At 58.8% G+C, this 13,242-nt stretch overlaps 1 protein-coding gene across 2 annotated transcripts; it reads right to left on the reverse strand.

The window, feature by feature from the left end:
* Positions 1-335: 335 nt before the first annotated feature.
* On the reverse strand, positions 336-4,765 carry SUMO3 (small ubiquitin like modifier 3). Of its 2 annotated transcripts, none has more exons than XM_075760659.1 (4): positions 4,605-4,765; positions 4,082-4,210; positions 2,494-2,565; positions 336-1,831 (listed from the first exon to the last, which is right to left on the reverse strand). In XM_075760659.1, exons 1-4 carry the CDS (start codon positions 4,623-4,625, stop codon positions 1,769-1,771), a joined length of 285 nt encoding a protein of 94 aa, XP_075616774.1. In that variant the 5' UTR covers positions 4,626-4,765; the 3' UTR covers positions 336-1,768. The 2 variants fall into 2 exon arrangements, with proteins under 2 accessions (XP_075616774.1, XP_075616773.1); XM_075760658.1 differs by lacking the exon at positions 336-1,831 and adding an exon at positions 2,036-2,196 and having other exon boundaries at positions 4,605-4,760.
* Between the last annotated feature and the right edge of the window lie 8,477 nt (positions 4,766-13,242).

Raw genomic sequence — 13,242 nt, forward strand, 5'->3', positions numbered from 1 at the left:
CCCCCGGCCAGGGGGGGAAAAAACCGTAATTAGCGCGGCAATAATTAGGGCGGCGGCCTCGTTAGCGCTGCGCTGGGAAATACCCCACCCGGGTGGCTGCTGGCACGGAGAGAGAGAGGCTACAGCTGCTCAGCGGGGAAGGGAGGAGAGAAAAAGAGTGCAAAAAGCTGTACTGGGCAGCAAAATGCCCCGGGGAGGGCGGGTTGGGCCGGTAACGGGGCGGGGGTGTGCACCGGGCACCCCGGGGATGGATGCATACCGGGCCCCCCGCTTCTGGGAAGCGAGGGAATGTGGAGGCGAGGGGAGCGCGGCCGCGGGAAGCGTGAGGCAGGAGACAGAGTACCAAACTAGATTTACTGTGTACAGTAGGAAAGGACAACAAATAAACGTACAAATCGGTGAACGAACAGCGAGATCTACGGCACGTCCCGCCCCTGCCTCTCCTATACAAGAGAACGAAACGATAAAAAAGAAAATAAAGGGCCTTTCCAGCAAGGTTTCCAGCAAGCGGGAGGTGAGCGAAGACGGCCAAAGGTAAATCGGGTAAATCTAAAAGGCGGGTAACGATCCCACGGAGCAGCAGCGGGCAAACCTGGCACGACTTCCTCACGATTCCTGGGAACGGCTCAAACCCGTCGCACAAAGGCATTTAAAATCCAGGAAGTCTGGGGAGGCAGTAGAGCAGGTGATTATTTTTTCTGAACATGCACGTACGTCTCTCTTCCCCCGCTCACCGCGTTCTTGACGGCTCTTCTGCGCGTACAGCTCGGCGACATTAAAAGGCGCTTTTTTTCCCTCTCGTTTATCAAGTTTCTCTACCAAAAACAGAGTATTAAAAAGAAACCCGAGGCCGCACGTATCTAGTACCCTCTGAGAAATAAGGAGACGTCCTAAGGGGAGCAGGAGGAAGGCGACAGGTTCTGCCCATCACCCAGCAAACAGCCGAAGCTGCCGTGACGGGTTTTTCTTTTTATAAGCTTGCACAACAAAAAAATAATATTGCTGCTCCGTCACGAGCGCTAGTTTTTTGGGCCGGCTGCTTTGCTAATTCCGTTTCTGAGAATAATTCAGGACAAATCTCATTTCTGCATTAAAAAAGTATATTTCAGACAACTTTTTCCTCATAATATGACAAAGCACATGTAAATCTGCAATATCTTAAACTCCAACTCTATACTAAGCGTTGTATCTGCGTGTACCAGCCTTGTGTCGTAGGCTTAACGATTCTGACGTAACTGTGTTTGCAACAGGCGCTAAAAACTTAAAACCAGCATCTCTCTCTCCTTCCCTTAGGCGTATCTTAAAAGGAAATTTTGTACGCTCACAATTGGCATGAAAATATACTGAATTATTTACACAATTAGAATTAAACAGAGGGACGAGACTGACAAGAGCCAGGAGTGAACACTCCATGTCCTAACACACGGATGAATATTTAGGCCACAGGTTTAAAGAAAAAATAAAAAAAAATAAAAGCAAACCAAAAAAGATAACAGCAGAGAGACAACGCATATTAGTTAAATCTGAACTTAAATCAAATTGGCCCAATTTAAGATATAGATTAATCCCTGCAGATACTGTTTTGACTTGCACACGCAGTACGTCAAAGACAACAAGCGATTTTGGTAAATGTCCTCTAAAGTTTAGAAGAATCCCGGGTGATTGGCATGTTCATCTGTTTACTATTTAATAGCAAATCCAAGGACAGATGAGAGAGTGAGGTGCAATGAGGATCCTTAAACTCCTCTTCTCCAAAGGACGGCACGTCTTAACACACTCCACCCGTCTGCTGTTGGAACACGTCGATAGTGTCTTCATCTTCCATCTCCAGCTGTTAGAGAAATACGGAAAATAAGACTCGCGACACACAACCTCACGGTTACGAAAGCACTTGGCTCTCTACTCCTAACCGGTACCAGTAATGGGGCACTTGAGGTGTAATTTTAATTAATTAAAGCATGAAACACTCCCCCATCGGTTACTCCAGAGCAGGCACTCCGTCAGCTCTCCGATCGGAGTATCGCCAACACCAAAATGGGTTTGAGAGCCGCACTCCTCGCTCGGACCAAACGCGGCAGTTTGGTGTCTTCTGCAGCGCGTCGCCCGGCCGAGCGTCTTCCCGTTCCTTGCCTCCAGCCTCGCCAGCCCAAGGAATTCCCCTCGTTCTCAGCACGGCCGGTGCTGGCTCTGAACGGGCTGAGGCGGGAGGACAGAACCGAAAATGCCAGCGCTTGCCAGGGGTCCTTTCCACACCAGCACCCCAGCGCCAGCGTGTTCGGCACCAGGGCTCCTACGCATTTTTCTCCCCCCCCCGCTCAACAGCAAAACCGCTCAAGGGGAACAAAATTAAAAATCCCACCCTAGAGAAATTATTTGGAACATATTAAACCTACAGCAACTATTTCAGAAGCGTTTTGATTTCAAACCCCTTTGATCTGCGTGCAGACATAAAAATATTTGTATAGCAATTTGCAGTAAAAGTGTTTTTCATACCTGTGCAGGTGTGTCTGCTTCATTAATTGGTTGTCCATCAAATCTGAACCTAATCTGCCTCATCGACAAGCCCTGCAAGTTTAAAGCAATTAATATGAGAAACCGTGCTTTTGTTTCTGAATCCAAACAAAACATTTACAGATTTACTGGCAAACTATTAACAAAATTAAGATTTGAAAGATTTAACCAGACAGGAAACTTAGCGCATCTATCGCGCTACATAAATTGAGGAAGCGGAGCGGTCTGAGCGACGTCCCGCTGCAATGCTGTCACAGCAGGGACTCTACGGAACCACAGGTCTGGCACCTGGTTCCGATCCCGCTCTGCAAGGCACAAACGTCAACAATGAATTTACAAAGGTCACTTAAGAAGAGCTCAATCGATACACCGCTCTGTAAAGCCTCAGAGGACGCGTCAGGAAGGAGCAGCAATTGTTTCTCAAGCAGTAGGAGAAGTCATGGAAGTTGACTCAAAGGAAAACATTTTAAAAACATCTGAAAAACCCTACTTTTCTGTGTAACTAGCTATCAGCATCGACCACCCATAGCTGAGACAAGGTTTCGCTCACACCAGACATCAGCTCCCGGCTCTAGTTCTTCATCTTCTGATGAAAAAAGGAACCACAAAGATGACTGTTTGAGGAAAAAAGAACTTGCAGGACTCCATGCAGATTTGTGCTTGCAAGGTTTATTAGAGAAATGCCAGGGTCTAACGTGAGTAAGTTAACGAGTGGAATTAACGACTCCCTCCTGTTTTGACAGCGTTTAATCACACGAGGCAGTCTTTACTCCCTGCCTCAGGGATCGAGGTCTTTGCTTCGTCCTCCAGAACCCTTGGAGGTCCCCGCGCGATTCACGCTCCCAGTCACGCACAGAGCCACACGAGCGCAGAAACTCCCCGCGCCTCTCTCAAGACCCAACGGATTCAGTTCTCTTTGCCAACTCGAGGGACGTTACGCTACATCAGACACGGGACGGGGCGGAACGTAAGGCGCAAGTAAGCAGAAAAAAGGATTCCGCGAGTAAGGGACAAGGGGAAATGCCGGCAAATAAAATCTGAATCTGCTTCCAAAAGCCATGTGAATCCCCCTCTCTGCTCTGCACCACCCAACACGGTGCAGAAGCGAGCACTGAGGGCTCCACGGATAAATCCCTCTCCAGTTTAGCTCAGGGGGACACCGAGGAACAGCCGCCGACACAGAGCAGCCGGCCACCGCCTGCAGAAATCAGCAGTCCAAACTGCACAGCGAACAACCGGAGAGACACGTGAAGGGAGGAGGGAAAAAACCCACCCGTGACAAAAGTCACGGCACAGGAGACTTTTTCTGTGCGTGCCACTTGCCATACAGAAAATGCACGCTGTATAAAGCTGGTGAAGCTTTTAGAGACGAGGGCTATGAGGCCGAAGATTCGGAACGAAACGATCTCGGAGCGAGGATCCCAATTTGAGAAATTTTGGTAACTCCGTCCCGGGACGTTCTTAGAGCTCTCGGAGCACCTGGCGAGAGCAAACCCGGCGGGGGCGGTCGGCCAGCCCCCCCTCCCCCAGCCCCCAGCCCGCCCCGGGCAGCGGGAGCGGCGCAGCCCACCTGCCGCTCGCAGTACGCCTTCATCAGCTTGCTCAGCGGGGTGTGCCGCTTGATTTTGAACTGCACCACGGAGCCGTCCTGCCCCGCCACTTTCAGGTTGATGTGATCGTTCTCCGTTTTCACGCTTTCCTAGAAGGTGAAACGGGCGGGAGGTGAGGGCTCGGAGCTCGGCCCAGGCCAGCCGTGCCCCGGGTGAGCCCCGCCGAGCGGAGCGGAGGTCGTGCTCGGGTCGGCAGCCACACGCCGCGGCCTGCGGAGGCTGGGCGGGCTCCCCCGGGGCTCCGCGGGGCCGGGGCCTGGCCTGCCTCCGCCTCCGCCTCCTCCTCCTCCTCCTCCTCCTCCTCCTCGGCGTCCCGCCGCGCCCCGGCCCGGCCCACCCCGCCATCTTGGCCGCCGCACGCCGCCGGGCGGGGCGGGGCCCTACCGGCAGCCCTGCCCCAGGGCCCGGCGGAGAGGCCTTCCCGCCCCCCCCCCCGGCCGGCCCTCGCCACGCCGCCCCGGCCCCGGCCCCGGCCCGCCTCACCTTGGGCTTCTCCTCCGACATGGCGGCGGGGACGGGACGGGGGGGGGAGGGGAGGGGACGGCGCGCGCGCGCGCGCTGAGGGAGCGGCCCGCGCGCTCGGCTCCCGCCTGGGCTCCCGCCGCCGCCGCCTGCCGCCCGCGAGAGCGCGCGCCTCGGCCCCGCCCCCCCCCCCGCCCGGCCTCCGCGCTAACCGCCCCGCGCTCCCATTGGCCGCCTCGGCCGGGTCACGTGAGAGACGGCCCGTAGCGGTCGGGGGGGGGGGGGCGGAGAAGGCGATACTGGAAAGTGCGTCACGGCGAACCGGAAGAGCCGCGGGGCGGGTACAGAGGGCGGGGCCAAGAGGAAGGCGGTATAGGGGCGTGGCCAAGGGTACAGGGGCGTGGCCAAGAGTACAGGGGCGGGGTCATCGGGACGGAGGAATAGGGGCGGGGCCAAGGGCAGCCGGGTCCCCGCCGAGCCGCAAGGGGTCGCTGTGCGCCGCCCGCCCTCCCAGGGAAGGATTGCTGCCTCCCATCCCATCTCCATCTCCCCTCCTGCAGCTTCAGGCCATTCCCCTTGGCCTGTCCCTCCCTGCCCTTGTCACCAGCCCCTCTCCAGCTTTCCTGGAGCCCCTGCAGGGACTGGAAGGGGCTCTAAGGTCTCCCCGCAGCCTTCTCTTCTCCAGGCTGAACCACCCCAACTCTCTCATCCTGAGGTCTCCAGAGCAGAGGTGCTCCAGCCCTCGCATCATCTCCGTGGCCTCCTCTGGCCTGGCTCCAACAGCTCCGTGTCCTTCTTGTGCTGGGGACCCCCGAGCTGGACGCAGCACTGCAGGGGGGTCTCCCCAGAGCGGAGCAGAGGGGCAGAATCCCCTCCCTCGACCTGCTGCTCACGCTGCTGGACATGCAGCCCAGGACACGGGTGGCTTTCTGGGCTGCCAGCGCACATTGCCGGGTCATGGCGAGCTTCTCGTCCCCCAACAGCCCAAGTCCTTCTCCTCAGGGCTGCTCTCCATCCATTTTCCGCCCAGCCTGTAGTTGTGCTTGGGATTGCGCTGACCCACGTGCAGGACCTTGCCCTTGGCCTTGGTGAACTTCATGCCGTTTGCACGGGCCCACCTCTCCAGCCTGTCCAGGTCCCTCTGGATGGCATCCCTTCCCTCCAGCGTGTCAACCCATCGCACAGCTCGGTGTTGTTGGCAAACTCGCTGAGGGTGCACTCGACAGCTGTCTTGGGCCCCTCTTCCCTCCAGGACTTTGTCCTGTGGTAGTCTACCAAGCAGGTCCCTGAAGAGGCCAAAGTCTGCTCTCCTGAAGTCCAGGGCAGTGAGCTTGCTGTGTGCCCTCCTCACTGCCCTGAGGATCTTCAACTCCACTGTGTCATGGTCACTGCAGCCAAGGCTGCCCTTGAGCTTCACATCCCCTACCAGCCCCTCCTGGTTGGTGAGAACAAGTTCCAGCACGGCACCTCTCCTTGTTGGCTCCTCTATCACTTGGAGGAGGAAGTTATCATCGACACATTCCAGGAACCTCCTGGATTGCTTTGTGCCCTGCTGTGTTGTCCCTCCAACAAATACTGGGGTGGTTGAAGTCCTCCATGAGGACCAGGGCTTGTGAACATGAGGCTGCTACTACCTGTCTATAGAGAGCCTCATCCGCTCAGTCTCCCTGATCACAGACCCCCGCTGTGATGCCCCCTGCCCCAGCCCTCCCTTTAATCCTGACCCATAGGCTCTTGGTCGGCTCCTCGTCCATCCCCAGGTGGAGCTCCATGCACTCCAGCTGGTCATTGACGTAGAGGTGACACCCTCTCCTCATCTGTCCTTCCTACAGAGCCTGTACCCTTCCATCCCAACACTCCAGTCACAGGAGCTATCCCACCACGTCTCCGTGATGCCGATGAGATCACAGCCCTGCAGGCGCATGCACGTCTCCAGCTCCTCTTGTTTATTCCCTGTGCTACATGCGTTTGCACAAGGACATTTCAGTTGGGCCCAATGAAGCTGGCTGGCTGGCTGGAGCAGCTGGAATTCCTTTGTGCCGCACTGCAGGTGCTCTCCTGCTGGCCTGCGGTCCTGTGTCCCCGAAGAAGAGACTCCCTAAACACGAGGAACATCCCGGCTGGGGCCGCTTCTCCCGCAGGCAGTGCAGGCAGCTGGTGGCTGTGCTGGGGCTGCCTCCCCCTGCCCAGAGAGCCTCCCGTGGGATCCCAGCACACGGGGGGGTGCGGGAGAGGAGAGGAGAGGAGAGGCGAGGCAAGGCGAGGCGAGGAGAGGAGAGAGGAGTCTCCCCCAAACCTCCATCTCAACCTCCTTCCTCACCCTGGCCTTCAGGAGAGCAGACACTGGTCCCCTCTGGGGATCTGCTTGGAAGAGTCCCAGGGGACTTTCCCTTTCCCTTTCTCCCTTTCTCCTTCCCCTTCCAGGGATGCATCCCCGCAGGGACGAGCAAAGCGGTGTGTAGAAACCAGGCATGGCCCCCAGATCTCTCTGCTAGTTTTATTTCGCAGGGACCCCGGGGGGCCCAGCTGCCCCACTCAGGGGCGGACCCAGGGGAGGTGGTGTGTGTGGTCCCCTGAGCTGGGCTCTTCCTCCCGGACCCTCTGCAGCCACGATGGATCCTCACGGGTCCCTGGCGGGGAGCGGAGCCGGCTGCGCCCGTCGCTGTCCCACTGCCAGGACAGGCTCCGGACACGCTGGCGGGGCACGGGGGGGCTGCGCTCCCCACGCTCAGCGGAGAGGCTGCGGTGCCGGGGGCCTCCGGGATGCCGCTGCTGCCTCTGCCGCCCCTGCCTCTGCTGCCCCTGCTGCCACGGCCACAGCCCCACGTAGGGGTGGAAGCGGCCGTGGGGACTGTGGGCCACCCCGGCACGGTCATTGCCCACCCTCAGGCGGTGGATGGCCATGATGGGCTGCCAGCAGAGTGGGCAGGTGGCAGCGAGGGCGGTGGCAGCCCAGCGCTGGATGCAGGGATGGCAGAAAGCATGCCAGCACGGGTCCACAGCAGCAGGGTCTTCAAGGGGACCCAAGCAGATGGGGCAGGTGTCCCTCCGCCGGGAGCTCCTGGCAGCTCCCGGCACCGCCGGCTCGTGCCTGGACGCCTCCAGTGCTGCTGCTGGGACTCGGTGTCCTGTCAGCTGCTGGCGGGACTTGATGTCTCCTCTGCTGCTGGCAGGACTTGATGGGTGCCACAGGCGGGACTCGAGGGCTCGTGTTCCGCTGGCGGCTCTCGGTGGCTCCTCGGCCACTGGCGTTCCGCTGGCAGGACTCGATCTCTTGGGTGCTGCCCGCAGGACTCCACGTCTCGTGTGCTGCTGGCAGTGCGCCACGCCGGCGTGTATGGGTGCCCACCGCAAGTGATGTCATGGGGTGACTGTGACTCTCTGGTGTCATCACAGAGCTCTCAGGGGCGCACCCGGGGAGGGGCCCAGAAGCTCCTCGCCCAGCCTCAGACACAGACCTTGTGATGCAAAGCCTGTCCGGCAGCGTGCTGTCCCCGTCTCTCTCTTGTCCTGGGGAGCCCAGCACTGGGCACAGCACTCAGTGGCCTCACCGGCGCTGATCCCCTCCCTCGACCTGCTGGCAATGCTCCTCCTCGTACAGCCCAGGACACCCTTGGCCGCCTTTGCTGGCTCAAGTTCAAGGTGGTGTCCACCAGGACCCCCAGGGCCTTCTCTGCAGAGCTGCTTTCCAGCCAGGCACCCTCAGCGTGTCCCGGGGCCTGGGGCCGTTCCTCCCCCGGGGGCAGGAGCCAGGGGAGGCAGCGTTGGGGTCCCCTGAGCCCAGCTCTTCCTCCCAAACCCTCCGCAGCCACGATGGATCTTCGCTGGTCTCCAGCAGGGAACGGAGCCAGTGTGCCCCTGCCACCAAGGCCACGGCCCCGCGTAGGGATGGAAGCTGCCGCGGTGACACCCCGGCATGGTCATCCTCTGTTGCCAGGCAAGAGGCCCACGCTCCCAGCTCGGTCTTTAGCCCAGGATTTCATCTCGCTCAGGGCGCTGGCTGTTTGTCCCACCTTTCCTATCGCATGGCAGAGAAGCCGAGCCCTGCCCTGGGCAGCCCACCATCGCAGCAGCTGTCCTGCAGCTTAAACCCAAGCTCCCTGCGACACCCCATTAACCCCTTCTTCCCAACTTCCCCCGTGCATCCTCCGAGTGCCCGCCATCCTCGGCCGTGCACCCTGCGGCGGTGAGGCTCGCTGTCCCGCCCCTCCGCTGTGCCGTCCCCATCGCCATCCTCTCCCTCCACCTTTTGAGGGTCTTTTTAGATGCCAGGCTCAGCTCTCAGTTACAGTGCCGACGTGTTTCTTCCCAGACCTGGGGTCCACCCAAGGTCCCAGCTTCACCTCCCCGCCGTGGGCCAGCCGAGCTAAAGGGATCGCCAGCTTTGCAGCGCATCAGCCACACGATACCTGCACACAGCGACCTTCACAGGAGAAATTAGAAAAATTAGCAGAAGCTCCATCTACAGCAGACAGCCCCCGGGCTGGGGATGCTGGAGCACAGGATGCCAGCAGAGCCCTGGCAGCACGGTATGCCCTCCGCTTGTCCCCAGGGCACGGTTACGCTCCGTCCGGGCAGGGACCCAGTTCCCCAGGTGGAGCAGGACCCTCTGCCGCCCTTGTTCTGCAGAGGAGGACAGAGTCTGTAGCGAGCGGGGTCCCGGTGAGGTGAACCTGCATGCAGGGGTCCCTGTGTTGGGTTTGTGTGGCAAGGTTTTGGTAGCGGGGGGGGCTACAGGGGTGGCTTCTGTGAGAAGCTGCTAGAAGCTTCCCCTGTGTCTGATAGAGCCAATGGCAGCCGGCTCCAAGACGGACCCGCCCCTGGCCAAGGCCAAGCCAATCAGGGCCTCTGTGATAACATATTTAAGAAAGAGAAAAACAGTTAGAGAGCGCTTTTGCAGCCAGAGAGAGGATTGAGAAGATGTAAGAACATCTGCAGACACCCAGGTCAGTGCAGAAGGAGGGGGAGGAGGTGCTCCAGGCGCCGGAGCAGAGATTCCCCCTGCAGCCTGTGGTGAAGCAGGCTGTCCCCCTGCAGCCCATGGAGGGAGGATGAGGGGGTGTAGAGATTCCAGCTGCAGCCCGTGGAGGACCCCACGCCGGAGCAGGTGGAGGCACCCGAAGGAGGCTGTGACCCCGTGGGAAGCCCGCGCTGGAGCAAGCTCCTGGCAGGACCTGTGGACCCGTGGAGAGAGGAGCCCACGCCGGAGCAGGTTTGCTGGCAGGACTTGTGACCCCGTGGGGGACCCACGCTGGAGCAGTTTGCTCCTGAAGGTCTGCACCCCGTGGGAGACACCACGCTGGAGCAGTTCGTGAAGGACTGTAGCCCATGGGAGAGACTCACGTTGGAGAAGTTCGTTAAGGACTGTTTCCCGTGAGAGGGACCCCACGCTGGAGCAGGGGAACGATGAGAGGAGTCCTCCCCCTGAGGAGGAAGAAGCGGCAGAAACACCATGTGATGAACTGACCGTAACCCCCATTCCCCGTCCCCCTGTGCCGCTGAGGGGGGGCGGAGGTTGAAGCCGGGAGTGAAGTTGAGCCTGGGAAGATGGGAGGGGTGGGGGGAGGTGTTTTAAGATTTGATTTTATTTCTTATTCCTCTGTTTTGCCTAGCAATAAATAAGATTAATTCCCTCTCTAGGTTCAGTCTGTTTTGCTCGTGACAATAATTAGAGAATGATCTCTCCCTGTCTTTATCTCGACCCACAAGTTTTTCGTTATACTTTTCCTCCCCTGTCTAGAGAAGGAGGGGAGTGCTAGAGCGGCTCTGGTGGGCACCCGGCCCTCAGCCAGGGTCAACCCACCACAGTCCCCCATCCCTGCTGGTTCTGGAGGCACCACCCCTTAGTGCTGGGAGCAGGGCCAGGGAGAGCGCTCAGGTAGCCCTAAGGGATTATACTGGTCCCAGTCCCCAGGGCAGGATGGGACCCAGAGCCCATTGCAGCCCAGCAGGGGTAAAGGCAGCTCCAACAGCTTTGCGGTTTAGCACCAGCTGCCCCCGTACGTTGCTTGTTCTTAAACAAAGCTCCCACGGGGTCCCCGTACCTTTGATTGGCAAGGGGACCATGGCCCCTCCAGGCCAGCGTAGCCAGTCAAGCACAACTGGGATCTCTATCAACATTTTCACTTCTTACAGGGCTCCACGCTTTGTTTCCCACGCACGCGGGGCAGTTTGCGCAAGGAGCTCCAAACCGAACACAGGGCGTTGGGGATCTCTCTAAAGCATCGTCTCCCAGCCACGCGGAGCTGGGGGAGATGCCCTCGCCGCCTCCCACAGCTCTTGACTGGCAGCACCAGGACGCGGCCCCTGCCCAGCCACTCCAGCAGAGCAGGACAGAAGAGGGGAGAGAGCCCGGCAACCCAACCCTCCTACTTCAGCCCTCCTCCCAGCACCGCAGCCTAGTTCACGCTCAGCAGGAGCCCGAGTTACGGCCCAGGCGCCCATTCAGCATTGGCACAGTCGTTCCCTTTGTTCCTACCACCCAAAGCCAAATATCTCCCGGCAGTGGCCAGAGACAGCCTAGATGAAAAGTCACCTGCAAGCCTCGCACCTCTGACCATCCTGGCGAAAGCCAGCCAGATTCCGGCAGCCGGCGCAGCGCTCAGGCAGCGGCACCAAGGTTTCACAGCCGGTTTAGCTTCACGAGTTGAACTCAAGCAGTTTGTGTCCGAGGGCCGTAAGCCTGGCCGTGCAAACGGAAGGTGTTGTGCACGCCCACAGAAATGCTGCCTGAAGCGAGTCACCCCACCTGGCAGAAGGCAGTAGTCAACTTTCCTCAAACAAAGCTATGAAGGAAGGTGCGTTGCTTGCACGCAAGGCTCCTCCATGCCGCAAAGCCAATTCTGGCCAAGCGTGGGACCACGTAAGAGCAGTCAGCTCCCATCCTCCTCTCCCCACCCCGGTCTCTTATGCAGGTAGCGCAGGACGGGGTTTCGTCTGTGCCCGGCCCTGCCAGGAGCCCCCGGGCCCCCCCCACTTCAACAGGGGCTCTCAGGGGTGCTGGGGGACACAGGCCCGGCTCTTGCAGAAAGGCCCAGGTCCTTTCTGAGAGAGCAGCGTTGCTCCCACCACCCGGCTCTTCCCAAAGGCTGAATGTCACCACGAACAGACCCCTCCTTGCAAGCCCAGCAGCACTTGAAAGCAGCCTCGCTTCGGCCTCCCTCCACCACCCCGTCAGGGCCACAACTCCCTCGGCCATCGCTGCCAACCCGTACCCGCTGTGGGGGCGGAATTGAACTCTTTCAGACTAGCACAGTAATCAAATCAGTTTAATATATAGTCAACATACTGTAAATGCATCTGAACCCTACAGTATTGCTGTCAGCCGTGGCCATCAAGCCCAGGAGAGCACCCTTCTAGAAAGGCACGGAGAGGTAGGAGAATCGGGGCATTTCCCCGGATTAGTTGCAAGTGAGAATGTGCACGTGGGACCTTCCTCCTGGAGGCCCGAGATAACCAGGAACTTGTGCTTTTTGCAAGGAGTGCTAATGTGCTGGGACAAGTACAGGCACCTGGAGTAACAGCCGAGGCCTCTTGCTCACCAAGTCAAGAAACTCTTGCCGGCTTTTGCCTATACTAAAAAGAAAAAAAAGAGAAGAAGGAGGGGGACAGAAAAGCCTGGCTCTGTGCGCGTGAAGGGTATTTGGTGAGGCAGGAGCAAGAAAGATGCAGAACGTTGGTTTTGCCCTCGGCCAGGGACAAGGATTGTTGTTTGCATTGCTTTGGACTCCGTAACCACCCCAGGGGTGAGTGAGAAGAAACGTGTCATCCCCCAGTACTGCCACCACGTTTCCTGCACCAGCAGAGCAAGAGCAAAGCTCTGGAGCCAGCTGGGCGCCTGGAGTGGGGACAATGGTGACTCCAAGCATTTGGCTCATCCTCTGTGGCAGCTGAGGTGGCACCACGGTGGTCTCCTCGTGGTGGGGAAGGCGTGCAGTCCTGCGGCTCTGCGCAGAGGCACTGCTCACTGGGGCGGGCAGGTCCGGAGATGCTAATTATCAAATTTATCAAACGAAAGGACAGCCCGGCCCTGGAAAGAAGGACTTGGCTTCTGGGAAGCTCAGAGCGGTCCGTGAAGGATAAGGGATACCCCAGTCAGCCCAGGTAACGCCAGCATCCCGGCCCCGCTGGCACGTCCTTGAAACCCTCCCGGCGTCGCCTGGTGTCACCGACCAGTAACTCCAGCAGGACTGACTCCAGGGGCGCCTGGATCGATAGGCGAGCGGCAAGAACGCCGCAGAAATAGAGCGGGTTTGCAAAGTTTCGCTGTGATTAGCAACCGGTGGCGTGGGCGTTAGCGATTAGTCAAGTCCTCTCGTACCTGCGTGTTGAAGGGTATAAGGACCCTGCGTAAAACCACATTCGGTTGCCCCAATTTGGCTTGGACCCCTCATGCGCATGAATAAATATTTACCCTTGTAATTCCACGCTTCGCATCCCAGCCTCCCGCCTCGGTCAGCACAGGCCAGCTGTGAATCTTCATACCACAAGCCCCCGGTGAGGAACCTCCCTGTCACACCACGGGCACTACACGCCCTTCGGCTGGTGCGTCCCACCTCCCCGTTTCAGGTGCTCTCCTCCTCCCGTTATGCTCGGTGCCCTAAACGAACCGGCTTCTCCCCTGGATTTGCAGCCACTTAACTTGCATTTGCCACAGAAT

This window comes from Balearica regulorum, chromosome 9 (genome assembly GCF_011004875.1).
Source record: "Balearica regulorum gibbericeps isolate bBalReg1 chromosome 9, bBalReg1.pri, whole genome shotgun sequence".
NCBI lineage: Eukaryota > Metazoa > Chordata > Aves > Gruiformes > Gruidae > Balearica > Balearica regulorum.